Source organism: Coregonus clupeaformis, chromosome 26 (assembly GCF_020615455.1).
Source record: "Coregonus clupeaformis isolate EN_2021a chromosome 26, ASM2061545v1, whole genome shotgun sequence".
Lineage (NCBI taxonomy): Eukaryota > Metazoa > Chordata > Actinopteri > Salmoniformes > Salmonidae > Coregonus > Coregonus clupeaformis.
Genome location: NC_059217.1, coordinates 120653 through 136760, shown reverse-complemented (window position 1 = coordinate 136760; position 16108 = coordinate 120653). Strand labels below are relative to the sequence as shown.

At 44.9% G+C, this 16108-nt stretch overlaps 1 protein-coding gene across 1 annotated transcript; it reads left to right on the top strand.

Moving 5' to 3' along the window:
* Positions 1 to 1764: 1764 nt before the first annotated feature.
* LOC121540491 (GDP-L-fucose synthase) lies at positions 1765 to 15484 on the top strand. The gene is made up of 10 exons (XM_041849407.2): positions 1765 to 1879; positions 9525 to 9685; positions 10038 to 10152; positions 10537 to 10665; positions 10746 to 10819; positions 12665 to 12798; positions 14227 to 14358; positions 14466 to 14545; positions 14676 to 14775; positions 15020 to 15484. The coding sequence occupies exons 2-10, from the start codon at positions 9525 to 9527 to the stop codon at positions 15073 to 15075; spliced, it is 981 nt and encodes a 326-aa protein (XP_041705341.1). The 5' UTR covers positions 1765 to 1879; the 3' UTR covers positions 15076 to 15484.
* Positions 15485 to 16108: the final 624 nt, after the last annotated feature.

The following is a 16108-nucleotide window of genomic DNA, read 5'->3' as shown; positions in this document are numbered from 1 at the left end:
CTTTTTACATCACCCAACCACGTCCTTCAATGGTGCACTTGATGAGTCCATGGTGGTGGATAGGCCTTCACTGCAGGCTGCAGGGGTTGCCTTTCACCAGCAGGATCCTGACATTTTAAAGGTTAAGAAGGTAGACTTTGTGGCCTTCATAGCTATGGTGATTAATGGCACTGCCGAGGTGGAGAGAAGGTCCAGGAAGATAGAAATCATTGTGGAAGCGGCGGAGCGGTTCCTGGGGCTGAAAGATTTCTCGGCTGAGGAGTTACATGGAATATTGTCACAAGCCGTACCACCCTCTCAGGCACTACAGCCTGAGAAGGGAGATATGGAGAATTGAAAGAAGGAAGAAGTGGGAGTTTGGTTTTGGTTTTGTCAATGTACTATTTTTATTTGGGTGGATTAAGTTAGTTTCCCTATCACGTATGGATTTTCTTTTTACCTTGTTTTGGTTTCAACCCGTCCAGTTGGTGGCGGCAATACACCTTTTTGGGTTGTAGTCCGCAATAAAACCCACAGAATTGGAGCCCGAGGCTTGCACCAAGGGTCAGGATAAAGATGAGTCTGTGACAGCAGGAGTGACGTTTTTGGAAAAAGTGGACCCTTGCCTTTTGGCTGATCCATTTGTGGTTTCAGGGTGGGTGAAAACAGAGTTGGGTGCTGTGGAATCGGTGAAGGTAACCAGAAGTGGTCTTGTGATAATTGTTTGTGTTTCTGCTGGTCAGAGGGAGCAGGCGCTCCTTGTTAAATGAATGGGGGCAAGAGATGTGAATTGTTTTGCTCTCAAGAAAAGGGTGCCATTGAAACGAGTGATTACTGCGGTAGTGGTAAATGTGAAAGCTGACCAACTGAAGGGGAAGATTCCCGGTGTTTGTGATGCTCGTCGTTTGGTGCGACGCAGACAGGGTGGCGTTAGTGGAGAAACAGAAGAGTCATTGTCTGTTCTTTTGAGTTTTGATGTTGAGTCTTTGCCCAACAAAGTGATGTTAGGACATATAAGTTATTGTGTACGAGCTTTTGTGCCGAATACATTATGTTGTTACAGGTGTCAAGCTTATGGGCATGTGGCAGCAGTGTGTAGGAAGGACGTTCCTAGGTGTGAGAAGTGTGCAGAAGGGCATGAGACAAAGGAATGTGTAGCATTGGGGAAAGTAGTGGTATGTGTTAATTGTAGGGGTGCCCATGGGGCTAGGGATCAGAATTGTCCCATGCGAGAGATTCAGGTTGAGGTTTCCAGGGTTAGAGTAGTGCAGAAGTTGTCATATGCTGAGGCAGTGAAGAAAGTAGAGGAAGATGGGTCAAGGGGGAGGGATCCTGAGAGGAGTGGTGTGAGTAGTAGATCTGGACAGAGGGATAAACCAACAAGTGATATACGTTTCAGTAAGATTAGATTTTTGGCATTTATAGCAATGGTTATCAACTGTACTGCAGGGATGGAACGTAAGTCACAGAAAATAGAGGTTGTGGTGGCAGCTGCAGAGAGGTATTTGGGTGTGCGAGACTTGACATCAGAAGAGTTACTGGGTGTGTTAAGTGGCGGTGTCCCATCCTTTCAGGCTGTTGGCCTGAAATAGGACTAAATAGATTTAAATAGTGCAGTATGGTATTTATTATTATGTTTTATGTTCTGTGAGTGTAGTGTTAGATGGTAGGGTATTAGTATTATGATTTTATTTTTAGTATAAGGGAGTTATACTCCAGTTTAGTAGGTGGCGGTAATGCAACATTTATTGGATGCCAACCGCTGTTAAACCTCATCGAAGAAGAAGAACCACGTTCTTCCTCGAAACTGCTGGTGGGCTGATAATTCAGAATCACAATCCCATTTCATAGAAGCGTCTAACTTCATAGCTAGAGGAAGAACAAAGCTCTGGAGTAACAGGTAAGCGAAACACGTTTTATGTAACTGTAGCTAGCTAGCAGTAATAATTGTAGTTTCGATCACAAAGGTTGCTATTTAAAATAAACATTTGATTGATTTTCCTTCGAAAGCTGTTCGTGTCTTGCTAACTATGCTATCTAGCTAAACATTCTCTTTTGCTGACAGTTGCTTGATGACACACAAGACAGCAACATTGGTTCAGTTCAACCCGCTCAGAAACGTTATAGCTAGATAACGTTTTCTCTGAACAACCGGAGAACCGTTTTCATTAGCTAAATTGCAAAGGAACATGATGTTCCTATATGGCCCATGCTATACGGGATCCTTGGGACGTCATAGCCCAATATTGGACTAAAGGAGCCTAGCGTTACTCCTTCTTAGTCCAAGGACCTTACAGGTTCTGTTTAAATGGCGAATAGAGTCCCACAGTTGAGGTGTCATAATACCCATAAAACCTAGCGGTCAAAAAGGGAAATGGTTCCAATCGTTTTCCACCAATATTTTTTTTTCCCATAGGTTATTTTAGAAACACTTAAATATACTGAACAAAAATATAAACGCAACATGTAACGTGTTCGTCCCATGTTTGATGAGCTGAAATAAAATATCCCAGAAATGTTCCATATGCATAAAAAAATCGTATTTCTCAAAAAAAAAAAATCACAAATGTGTTTACATCCCTGTTAGTGAGCATTTCTCCTTTGCCAAGGATCCATCCACCTGACCGGTGTGGTATATCAAGAACATGATTAAACAGCATGATCATTATACAGGTGCCCCTTGTGCTTGGAACAATAAAAGGCCACTCTAAAATGTGCAGTTTTGTCACAACACAATGCCACAGATGTTTCAAGTTTTGAGGGAGTGCGCAATTGGCATTCTGACTCCAGGAAGGTCCACCAGAGCTGTTGCCAGAAAATGTAAGGTTAATTTCTCTAACATAAGCTGCTTCCAAAGTCGTTTCAGTAGTACGTCGAATTTGGCAGTACGTCCAACCGGCCTCACAACCGCAGACAACGTGTATGGCGTAGGGCTGGGTGATATGGCGAAATATCATATCATGGTATTCTTCTAATTTGAAGGTATTTTATGTTTTTGAATAATAAGTTCTAAATATGCTTTATGAGTAGTGCGTGACCCTAGGGTGGCACCACATACATCCTAAGTGATTACAATGGGTATTTCTCCATTCTGATTGTTTTATACTGTTCAATTCAACCCAAAACAATTTTCAGCAATTTAATCAATTTCGGCATTTCCTGCACTCATCTGAGATCATTTCCACACTGCTGCGTAGGGCTGCACGATATGGGCAAACAATAATCATATGTTGCAATTGCGATTTGACTTGCGATTTAGAGCAAAACACTTGGGTGAACTGTTGGAAATATAATTATTATATACATTTTATAGTTAGAATATAATAGTGGGCACTTTAAATACAGTGTTTGACATGACAACGAATGAAAATGCCAGGGAGGAGTTATTGTGACAGGGTAGGAACAAAAGTGTTGATCAGTGTTTCCTAGGGGACCCTATAATCTTTGGCTACATTTTAATGTTTTCTTTTAGCTACTTCATGTAGCTAACTTATTCATGCTTTGCATATTCCTCTTGATTTAGAAGATACTTTTGCACAAACAACATGCTGATTTAGGTCTACACCATCACTGGTATTATCAGGCTGTATAGCTAAATACGTTTGCTCTGACTCAGTACATTTATTAGCTAGCTAGCCAGCTCCCGAGTGGCACAGTGGTCTAAGGCACTGCATCGCAGTGCTAGCTGTGCCACTAGAGATCCTGGTTAGAGTCCAGGCTCTGGCGCACAATTGGTCCAGCGTCGTCCAAGGTAGGGGAGGGTTTGGCCGGCAGGGATGTGGTTCATTTCCCACGGGGGGGCAGTATGAAAAAAAACATGTATGCATTCACTAACTGTAAGTCGATCTGGATAAGAGTGTCTGCTAAATGACTCAAATGTATCTAGCGATTTAGCATTAGCGGCTAACAAGATTTAGGCCAAACTTGCTAAGAAAATACAAATTAGCTGTTTGCAGATGTAAGAAACACAAACTAATAGTGTAGCCTAATTATAGAACGCTAGTGGATTTATATTACCGCACTGCTTTGCTTTATCTTGGCCAGGTCGCAGTTGTAAATGAGAGCTTGTTCTCAACTGGCTTACCTGGTTAAATAATGGTGACATATACAAATAAAAAAGGGTGGGACAACATCAACAGCCAGAGCAACTCTATGCGAAGGAGATGTGTCACACTGCATGATGCAAATGGTGGTCACACACCAGATACTAACTGCTTTTCTGATCCACGCCCCTACTTTCTTTTGTTAAGGTACTGTATCTGTGACCAACAGATGCATATCTGTATTCCCAGTCATGTGAAATCCATAGATTAGTGCCTAATTTATTTATTTCAATTGACTTTCCTTATATGAACTGTAACTCAGGAAAGTCTTTGAAATTGTTGAATGTTGTGTTTTATATTTTTGTTAAGTATACATAACATAAAATGTGTATTAGGCTAGTTGTTGATTTTGGAAAATTATTTAATTCGGACACCAAAATGTACACGTCATTGACCCATATACATTTATACAGTTTTGTTGAGGCACAGTCCTAAAGCCCCATTAGTTCCTTCGTATGGGAAAGTCTAATCCAACAACATTGAGAATCAGAAAACCCATTGTCAGTATTGTCTGCTTCCTGTTTCCTTCATTACATTGTAGACTATTGGCCAATTCTTGAAACTAGACTAGGAACTTGGATCTAAAGACAAGATAAAGGACATGGCAGTGTACTTTCCACTTAGCCTAATCTTATCAGATATAGTAATATAATATAATAATATGCCATTTAGCAGACGCTTTTATCCAAAGCGACTTACAGTCATGCGTGCATACATTTTTGTGTATGGGTGGTCCCGGGGATCGAACCCACTACCTTGGCGTTACAAGCGCCGTGCTCTACCAGCTGAGCTACAGAGGACCACAGATATGATTTTACACTTGTGGTTTGTATGCTTTTGAAATTACATCCTCCACCTCTTCCTGCAAAAAGCCTAGGTTAATGCCCTATCTTCAACCTAGTACAAATCTACCCAGATCTATATAACTACTCTTGTGTACTCTATTGCTGTCATTGTCAAGCCAAACATGTCAATGAGTAATAGGGAGTTGTGATAGCACAAACAGAGTGGCACTCAGGCTAGTAAAAAAGCCGACTAGTAAAGTTCTGTTTGTTTAGTCCACTCCCTCTTGTGTTGGATTATTTCTTGATTACTAAAGGAATTGATTCTGTCATTGCAAAAAACTGGGACAATGCATCATTGTGTCTCACTACTTGTCCTGGAACCTGTAAGTGTAGGCCTACAGTGAGGGGAAAAAAGTAGTTGATCCCCTGCTGATTTTGTACATTTGCCCACTGACAAAGAAATGATCTGTCTATAATTTTAATGGTAGGTTTATTTGAACAGTGAGAGACAAAATAACAACAAAAAAATCCAGAAAAACATATGTCAAAAATGTTATAAATTGATTTGCATTTTAAGAAGTATTTGACCCCCTCTCAATCAGAAAGATTTCTGGCTCCCAGGTGTCTTTTATACAGATAACAAGCTGAGATTAGGAGCACACTCTTAAAGGGAGTGCTCCTAATCTCAGTTTGTTACCTGTATAAAAGACACCTGTCCACAGAAGCAATCAATCAATCAGATTCCAACTCTCCACCATGGCCAAGACCAAAGAGCTCTCCAAGGATGTCAGGGACAAGATTGTAGACCTACACAAGGCTGGAATGGGCTACAAGACCATCGCCAAGCAGTTTGGTGAGAAGGTGACAACAGTTGGTGTGATTATTCGCAAATGGAAGAAACACAAAATAACTGTCAATCTCCCTCGGCCTGGGGCTTCATGCAAGATCTCACATCGTGGAGTTGCAATGATCATGAGAACGGTGAGGAATTAGCCCAGAACTACACAGGAGGATCTTGTCAATGATCTCAAGGCAGCTGGGACCATAGTCACCAAGAAAACAATTGGTAACACACTACGCCGTGAAGGACTGAAATCCTGCAGCGCCCGCAAGGTCCCCCTGCTCAAGAAAGCACATACATGCCCGTCTGAAGTTTGCCAATGAACATCTGAATGATTCAGAGGAGAACTGGGTGAAAGTGTTGTGGTCAGATGAGACCAAAATCGAGCTCTTTGGCATCAACTCAACTTGCTGTTTGGAGGAGGAAGAATGCTGCCTATGACCCCAATAGTTAACTATTCTAGCTAACTAACTGGCTGAATAAGTTGACGACAGACTCGCTCAAGCTGTCGGGACTAACCCACAACGTTAGACACGGACACGAATGATCTGCTTGGCGTGTTGACACACTGGTGGTTTGTTGTGGCCGAGTATTGGTGCTAAACCGTGTAGTTGGAGTCCGGCATGCTAGCTGGCTGTGATGTCATATGACTAGGTGCCCTGGACGATTTTCACGGAAGAATACTGTACCAAGTTAGCTAGCTGAATAATCTAAGTTAGAGTCTATTCCTAGAAAACATTGAACCGCTGTAGTTTACAACAATTATAGTTTCTGAGGTGGAAGTTGGGAGAGTTATATTTGGGTGTTTCAGTGAAACGTAAGTGAGGGAGGCCCCGCTCTCTCCTTTCCCAGATGTTTAGTTCATTTCATTCCGATCTCCTTTGCATTATTGTAGCCATTTTCTGTAGCCTGTCAACTATGCCTCTGTCTATATCTGTTCTCTCCTCTCCGCACAGGCTATACAAACGCCTCTCACTGCGTGGCTGCTGCCTCTCTAACCTGGTGGTTCCCGCGCGCACCACCCAGGTGGAGTTCCAGGTCTCAGGCAGCCTCTGGAACTGCCGTTCTGCTGCCAACAAGGCAGAGTTCATCTCAGCCTATGCTACCCTCCAGTCCCTCGACTTCTTGGCGCTGACGGAAACATGGATTACCACTGAAAATACTGCTACTCCTACTGCTCTCTCCTCGTCTGACCATGTGTTCTCGCATACCCCGAGAGCATCTGGTCAGCGGGGTGGTGGCACAGGAATCCTCATCTCTCCCAAGTGGACATTCTCTCTTTTTCCCCTGACCCATCTGTCTATCTCCTCATTTGAATTCCATGCTGTCACAGTCACTAGCCCATTCAAGCTTAACATCCTTGTCATTTATCGCCGTCCAGGTTCCCTTGGAGAGTTCATCAATGAGCTTGACGCCTTGATAAGTTCCTTTCCTGAGGACGGCTCACCCCTCACAGTTCTGGGTGACTTCAACCTCCCTACGTCTACCTTTGACTCATTTCTCTCTGCCTCCTTCTTTCCACTCCTCTCCTCTTTTGACCTCACCCTCTCACCGTCCCCCCCTACTCACAAGGCAGGCAATACACTTGACCTCATCTTTACTATGCTGTTCTTCTACTAATCTCACTGCAACTCCCCTCCATGTCTCCGACCACTACTTTGTATCCTTCCCTCTGCTCAATCCTTCTCCCTCCAATCTCCTGATTCTGCCTCCTCAACCCTCCTCTCCTCCATTTCTGCATCCTTTGACTCTCTATGTCCCCTATCCTCCCGGCCGGCTCGGTCCTCCCCTCCTGCTCCGTGGCTTGATGACTCATTGCGAGCTCACAGAACAGGGCTCCGGGCAGCCGAGCGGAAATGGAGGAAAACTAGACTCCCTGCGGACCTGGCATCTTTTCACTCCCTCCTCTCTACATTTTCTTCATCTGTTTCTGCTGCTAAAGCCACTTTCTACCACTCTAAATTCCAAGCATCTGCCTCCAACCCTAGGAAGCTCTTTGCCACCTTCTCCTCCCTGCTGAATCCTCACCCCCCCCCCCTCCCCCCCTCTCCCTCTCTGTGGATGACTTCGTCAACCATTTTGAAAAAGTGTCAAATGACACTGCTGGTCCTGCTCACACTGCCCTACCCTATGCTTTGACTTCTTTCTCCCCTCTCTCTCCAGATAAAATCTTGCGACTTGTGACGGCCGGCCGCCTAACAACCTGCCCGCTTGACCCCATCCCACTCTTCCTCCCCGGGAAGGACTGCGCGTTCCATGATCTCGCCATCACGGTTGACAACTCCGTTGTGTCCTCCTCCCAGAGTGCGAAGAGCCTTGGCGTGACCCTGGACAACACCCTGTCGTTCTCCGCTAACATCAAGGCGGTGACCCGATCCTGTAGGTTCATGCTCTACAACATTCGGAGAGTACAACCCTGTCTTACACAGGAAGCGGCACAGGTCCTAATCCAGGCACTTGTCATCTCCCGTCTGGATTACTGCAACTCGCTGTTGGCTGGGCTCCCTGCCTGCGCCATTAAACCCCTACATCTCATCCAGAATGCCGCAGCCCGTCTGGTGTTCAACCTTCCCAAGTTCTCTCACGTCACCCCGCTCCTCCGCACATTCCACTGGCTTCCAGTTGAAGCTCGCATCTGCTACAAGACCATGGTGCCTGCCTACGGAGCGGTGAGGGGAACGGCACCTCCGTACCTTCAGGCTCTGATCAGTCCCTACACCCAAACGAGGGCATTGCGTTCATCCACCTCTGGCCTGCTGGCCCCCCTACCTCTGCAGAAGCACAGTTCCCGCTCAGCCCAGTCAAAACTGTTTGCTGCTCTGGCACCCCAATGGTGGAACAAGCTCCCTCATGACGCCAGGACAGCGGAGTCACTCACCACCTTCCGGAGACACTTGAAACCCCACCTCTTTAAGGAATACCTGGGATAGGATAAAGTAATCCGGGTCGTGGATGGGTATTCCAGCATGACAATGGCCCAAAACACACAGCCAAGGCAACAAAGGAGTGGCTCAAGAAGAAGCACATTAAGGTCCTGGTGTGGCCTAGCCAGTCTCCAGACCTTAATCCCATAGAAAATCTGTGGAGGGAGCTCAAGGTTCGAGTTGCCAAACGTCAGCCTCGAAACCTTAATGACTTGGAGAAGATCTGCAAAGAGGACTGGAACAAAATCCCTCCTGAGATGTGTGCAAACCTTGTGGCCAGCTACAAGAAACGTCTGACCTCTGTGATTGCCCACAAGGGTTTTGCCACCAAGTACTAAGTCATGTTTTGCAGAGGGGTCAAATACTTATTTCCCTCATTAAAATGCAAATCAATTCATAACATTTTTGACATGCGTTTTTCTGGATTTTTTTGTTGTTATTCTGTCTCTCACTGTTCAAATAAACCTACCATTAAAATTATAGACTGATCATGTCTTTGTCAGTGGGCAAACGTACAAAATCAGCAGGGGATCAAATACTTTTTTCCCTCACTGTACTTTCTGTGTAGACTTATCTTTCAGGTCTGTTTTAAGGTCTGTATGTAACCTCGTCCCCAGGCTCGACAGAAAGAAAGAGCCGGCTGGGGGACGAGATTAGTCTGTATGTCTGTTAGTAACTCTTGTTTAATTGATTCTTGATTCGTATATCACTGAATTCATCAATCAATTCTGGAGAAGTAATTCCCCTGCCATTTGTATGAAATAACAACTTGGCAGCCTTCTTCCAAAGTAGATTACCTTGAACTTCACTGATCTAAGCAATTCACTGTTTCTCTCTCCCGTTCTCCCCCCCATTTCTCTCTCTGTGTGTGTGTGTGTGTGTGCGCGCGCAGATGGGAGATCACACAGTGGATCAAAATGGCCCTATGCGGGTGTTGGTGACTGGGGGGACTGGTCTGGTGGGCAGGGCCATAGAACATGTGGTCAAAGAAGAGGGAGGGGCCAGGGAGGGAGAGGAGTGGATCTTCCTCTCGTCTAAGGACGCAAACCTCATGTGAGAGCTACACACACTCATACATAGACACACACACACACACACCTGACCCAACACTCCCTCTCCTGCCTCAGTCCTAGCTCTGGGTGGCTTTGTAGCCCAGCCTATGAGTTCCTGTGTTTTTGAAAAATCAAATCAAATTTTATGTCACTTACACGTGTTTAGCAGATGTTATTGCGGGTGTAGCGAAGTGCTTCTAGCGCCGACAGTGCAGTAATATCTAACAATTTCACAACATATACCTAATACACACAAATCTAAGTAAGGAATGGAATTTAAGAATATATACATTCCAAGCTGACGTGTGTGTGTGTGTGTGTGTGTGTGTGTGTGTGTGTGTGTGCTCCCTCAGGGACATGGGTGAGACGCGGGCAGTGTTTCAGAAGCACCAGCCCACCCATATCATCCACCTGGCAGCCATGGTGGGAGGGCTCTTCAAGAACATGAGGGCCAACCTTGACTTCTGGGTAAGTGGTTCAGGAGTTTTGATGACAGAGGCTGAATCCCGATTCTCCACATAGTTCCCGAAGTGTGCACTTGCACAATTTTCTCACATTACTTTTACAATGGTGGAAACTCCCTTCAGCCAATGCTTTTTTACCAATCCTATGTTTTAAAAGTTCACACTTCTGAAAAAGGCTAGAGGTACAGGATGCAGATTTTGACAATGTTTATTTACCAACTTGGGCTACATCCCTATTGGCACCCTAATCACTCACTATAGGCCCTGGTCAAAATTGTACACTAGTGAATAGGGTGCCAATGGGGACTCAACCTTATTCATCCATCCATGTGTGATTTTGATCATGTTTATTTACCAATGTATTCATCCATCCATCCATATTCTCCAGAGAAACAACATCTACATCAATGACAACGTTCTGCAGGCAGCACACGAGGTAGACGCTGTCAGGGTGGTCTCCTGTCTCTCCACCTGCATCTTCCCTGACAAGACCACCTACCCCATCGACGAGACCATGGTAACAACTTGTGTGTGTCTGTGCGTGTGTGTTGCAGACATGATGGTAGTTGACTCTCTCTCTTATTTATTTTCTTCCAGATCCACAACGGCCCTCCTCATGAGTCTAACTATGGCTACTCGTACGCTAAGAGAATGATCGATGTCCACAATAGGTGTGTTCTTCTTTTATTTAAAGAGATTCTCCGGTACTTTTGTTTACTTTTTAGCCAGTAGTTCTGAAAGTAGCGCTCACGAGCCAAAAGTGGTCCTATGTCACATGTGCAATATGTGCACCACGTCATTGCGCTTTCTCTCGCTCTGCTGTGTGCATCTTCCTAGCTGTCACTCAAATGGCGAGGGGCTAAAGCTGATAGGCTGAACTTGAATTGCAAGGGGGCTGGCCTACGAGGGGAAAATCTAGGGGAAATGGCGCAGCACAGCTTCTAGAAAACAGTCGCTTTCAAACTAGGGATTTTGTGGCTAATTGAGGTAAGAGTAATTCTGCTCATAGATTATGCATGTATGAACTACACATTGGAGCATGTCTTTAACCTTTATTAGAAGAGACCAGAGGGGTATACTATGATTTGAAGCTAGGGTTTTCTAAAGCTAGCCAGCTTCAGGTAGCTTCACATTCCAGCTCTGGCTTCATCCGTACTACGACCATGGAAATTGCTTGTCCGCCTGCCGCTAACTCTAGCAGGCTTGTAACTGCGCGTGCATGTCGCACGTGGCTAGTCGAACGCGGAACCCTTCATTGAGATGATGCTGAAACATCAATCCATGGGCGAGTCAGTGCACATTTTAACTTGTGCTGAAATTAAAATGAAAGGAGTTATCTTGCAAATTCAGCAGGCAATGGTGTGAAATCAGGCTTGTTGAAGTGCTGTCTTTATTTTACTTATTGTTAATGCAGTTTTTGGTGTACTTATCAATGTTAGTTCTGAAGGATTCGTTGCCATAGAAATTTACCAGGATAAACGGTGAGCCACTTTAGTGGTACCGGTTATCCCGAGTTGAACTCAGAGTTGACCAAAGTTACGTCTAACTCCTCAAACCACGTACGTAGTACACATGGCCAAAAGTATGTGGACCCTTCAAATGATTGGAATCTGCTATTTCAGCCACACCCGTTGCTGACAGGTGTATGAAATCAAGCACACAGCCATGCAATCTCCAAAGACAAACATTGGAAGTAGAAGGGCCCATACTGAAGAACTCAGTGACTTTCAATGTGGCACCGTCATAGGATGCCACCTTTCCAACAAGTCAGTTCGTTAAATTTCTGCCCTGCTAGAGCTTCCCCAGTAAACTGTAAGTGATGTTATTGTGAAGTGGAAACGTCTAGGAGCAACAACTGCTCAGCCACGAAGTGGTAGGCCACACAAGCTCACAGAACAAGACCATAGTCTGTCCTCGTTTGCTACACTCACTACTGAGTTCCAAACTGACTCTGGAAGCAACGTCAGCACAAGAACTGTTCGTCTGGAGCTTCATGAAATGGGTTTCCATGGCCGAGCTGCCGCACACAAGCCTAAAATCACCATGCACAATGCCAAGTGATGGCTAGATTAATGTAAAGCTCGCCGCCATTGGACTCTGGAGCATTGGAAACGCGTTCTCTGGAGTGATGAATTACAAAGCGAGGTCCATACAGAAATGGTTTGTTAAGATCGGTGTGGAAGAACTTGACTGGCCTGCACAGAGCCCTTACCTCGACCCCATCGAACACCTTTGGGATGAATTGGAACGCCGACTGCGAGCCAGGACTAATCGTCCAACATCAGTGCCCGACCTCACTAATGCTCTTGTGGCTGAATGGAAGCAAGTCCCCGCAGCAATGTTCCAACATCTAGTGGAAAGCCTTCCCAGAAGAGTGGAGGCTGTTATAGCATTAAAGGGGGGACCAACTCCATATTAATGCTCATGATTTTGGAATGAGATGTTTGACGAGCATGTAGTGTATATGGCTCTGTGGTCGTGTTCGTGGGTTATGTTGATGTGTGTTTGTCTTGCAGGGCGTATCACCAGCAGCATGGGCGGTGCTACACAGCAGTGATACCAACCAATGTGTTTGGTCCTCATGATAACTTCAACATTGAGGATGGACATGTACTACCAGGTCTCATACACAAAGCCTACATCGCTCAGAGTAAGATAACTACACAACACTCACTAATAGCTGTATATCTATTTCTTTATTTTTCAGCCAACTGTAGCCTGCTGTCTTTTTTGGTCTGTATACTGCAATTCAGTTTATAGCTGGGAATGTATACGAAACAGTGTATAACATTTATTCAATGTATAAAACCTATACAGTATACCTCCCTACATTAATCTGTATACACACATTCCACTATAACTATAACCACTATACTTTATTACAAATAAGGTCTTACAGAGTTTTTGTTGCATCAAGAAATGATTTTATAAAAATTTCAACAAAGCCGATACCAGTCTGCAGAGTGGCACCCCGTTCTTCCTCCCTCACGTCACATTATATACCATCATCCCCAACTCTTCTAGCTCTAAATCCCTCCCTCTTCAGTTTCCCGCTCTTTATCACTCATTTTACATTTTAGTCATTTAGCAGACGCTCTTATCCAGAGCGACTTACAGTTAGTGAGTGCATACATTTTATTTTTATTTTTTTCATACTGTGGGAATCGAACCCACAACCCTGGCGTTGCAAACGCCATGCTCTACCAACTGAGCTACATCCCTGCCGGCCATTCCCTCCCCTACCCTGGACGACGCTGGGCCAATTGTGCGCCGCCCCATGGGTCTCCCGGTCGCGGCCGGCTACGACAGAGCCTGGATTCGAACCAAGATCTCTAGCGGCACAGCTAGCACTGCGATGCAGTGCCTTAGACCACTGCGCCACTCGGGAGGTACACTCCACACCCACTTCCTTTGTCCCTGAGGACGGCTGAACTATTACTCCAACCAATCACTCGCTCCCCTGTCTTGCACACACACTCATGTTTAGTTTAAACATGACAAGGCCCTAAATTCTTGAGTCATACACAAACCTCACCCCCTCATGCTGTAATCAATCAAGAAGATACCAAGTAGACAAAGGTCTAGCCCAAACTCTATTCAATCCTGGTGCCGCTCCGTTCACTGTGTCTGAAGAGAGAGACAAAAGGCCACAAGCTAGTTTCAGTCTCTCATCAGATAAGACAGCCATGGATTTAAGTAAGAGCAAGCAATCTCACCCTAAGGCAGATTCCCTCTCTACTCACCCACACAGTGAAATTAAATGACCCAATACAATTCCTGGCCCAGTAACAAAGATTTCTAACTTTATGCTCTTGATTAACCCAGTTCTACCTCATAGTCCATTAAACTCTACAGTTCATTAATAATAATTCACCACAGAAGCAGTTTAAGCACCGCCTTCGCCCAATCCTAATACGTCCAATTAACCAGTGACGAAACCCCCCAAAAACGGAACTAATGCTGCTCGGATCTCACACATCCCATTCAGCCCTGGTAGATTCTCTCGATGTACACGCAGAATCTGCCCACGGGAGATTACATTTCTTCTAACAAGCCTTTACTCATCCGTGTTTGTTAGAGGAGGGCAGTCCGTTGGTGGTGTGGGGCTCAGGATCTCCCAGAAGGCAGTTCATCTACTCGTTGGACCTGGCTCATCTCTTCCTCTGGGTGCTGAGAGAGTACCACGAGGTGGACCCCATTATACTGTCTGGTGAGCACACGCACTCTCTCTCACTCACACACACACACACACACACACATTAAACAACAACATTTTCAGGATTCAGTGTTGTCTCCCTCTCTCGCTTTGTATTTTAGTTGGTGAGGAGGAGGAGGTGTCCATCAAGGAGGCAGCAGAGGCTGTCGTCGAGGCGCTGGGGTTCAAAGGTCAAGTGACTGTATCCTTTCACCTGGCTGCATGGCCAGATTATAACGCTAACACACACCACACACACACACACACTATCTCACACGCACGACCTGCCAGTGGCAGCCCTGTGTGTTTGATTCCATAACCAAGACCTCCAGTATGACACGACCAAAGCGGACGGTCAGTTCAAGAAGACCGCCAGCAACGCCAAGCTGCTGCGGTATCGCCCCAACTGCACCTTTACCCCCTTCAAACAAGGTACCTACTTCTCCAACGCCAGTCATTTTGAAAAACCCAAAAAGTAGATTGCCGATTTTATTTGCACATTGAACAATGTTGTGCGCCGTAGTTCAAAAACTCTGTTTGTTGTGTTAAAACAATGTTGTATCTGTATTCGGCCACCTTTTTATTAACATTCGCAATTGACATATCAAGTTCTGCAAATAAAGCTGTTTGGTTCCTGTTGCCGAGTCTCCTTGTTGTTCTTCCTCCCCCTTCACAGCCTTGAAGGAGACGTGTGATTGGTTCGTGGCCAATTACGACAACGCCCGCAAGTGAATATTCCTTCAATCTGATTGAGTCATGGGTAACTGCATACATGGAGTGTGTCTGAAAGTCAACAAGGGGGAGGATCAACAGAAGTGGGTGTATAGAAAGCGAATCAGCTAATTGGGCAGATTTGTTGCCACTCAAGACTGTTTTGCGTGGCTGATTGGGCTGCACGACGTGTTGATTTTGAACAACTGTAGCATTTTAGCTAAGCCTTACCCTTTTCCTAACCTTAACCTCATTCTCCTAACCAACCTCCAGGGTTGGGTAGGTTACTTTCTAAATAATCTATTAGTTACTATGTACCTGTCTAAAAATGTAATCAGTAACGTCACTTTTGCATTACCCAAACTCAGTAAAGTAATCTGATTACTTTCAGTTACTTTTAGGTGGCGTTACCCCTTAAGACAGGGTTCTTCAATTCTGGTCCTGGAGGGCCGAAACACCTCTGTTTTTCATCCTACAGGGGTCCTAAAATTCTAAATCTAATTGCTAAATGATCCATGATATGACATCTTAAAACAATTCCATATGTTAGCTTAATAGAATTGCCCCCCTGATGTTACACCCATCGCTGTTGATCCACCCCACTTCTTTTTCAACGCCCACTTCAAGACACACTCCCAAGTATGCAGTTACCAATACTTGATCTGATTAGCTGTCAAGCAACCAGTCCCAGGAAGGCAGGAGCAGGAAGAGGGGGAGTCTAACCTTCAGGAGCTGAAGGTTCTAGAACTGAAGAACGTATTAATCAGACCTTACATGAAGAACTTTATCTGCCATTAAATTAAGTATTGTCAGATTAATGTGGGCTTGTGCTGGAGTAAGGGGCTTGACCATGCAGAACATGGCAGCGTAGCTTGTAGTGTTTTAGTCAAATCAGAGACTATTAGCGAGCTGATCGGTCGGTATTGTGGAATAATTATAATGTTAAAAGTAGGTGGTGGCATGCACATTACATTTGTACCAATATATTTGAGAAGATGTAATGTGGTCCTGATCATGTCGCTGAGATTCCTTGAAGAATGTGAAGTGTGGCTTG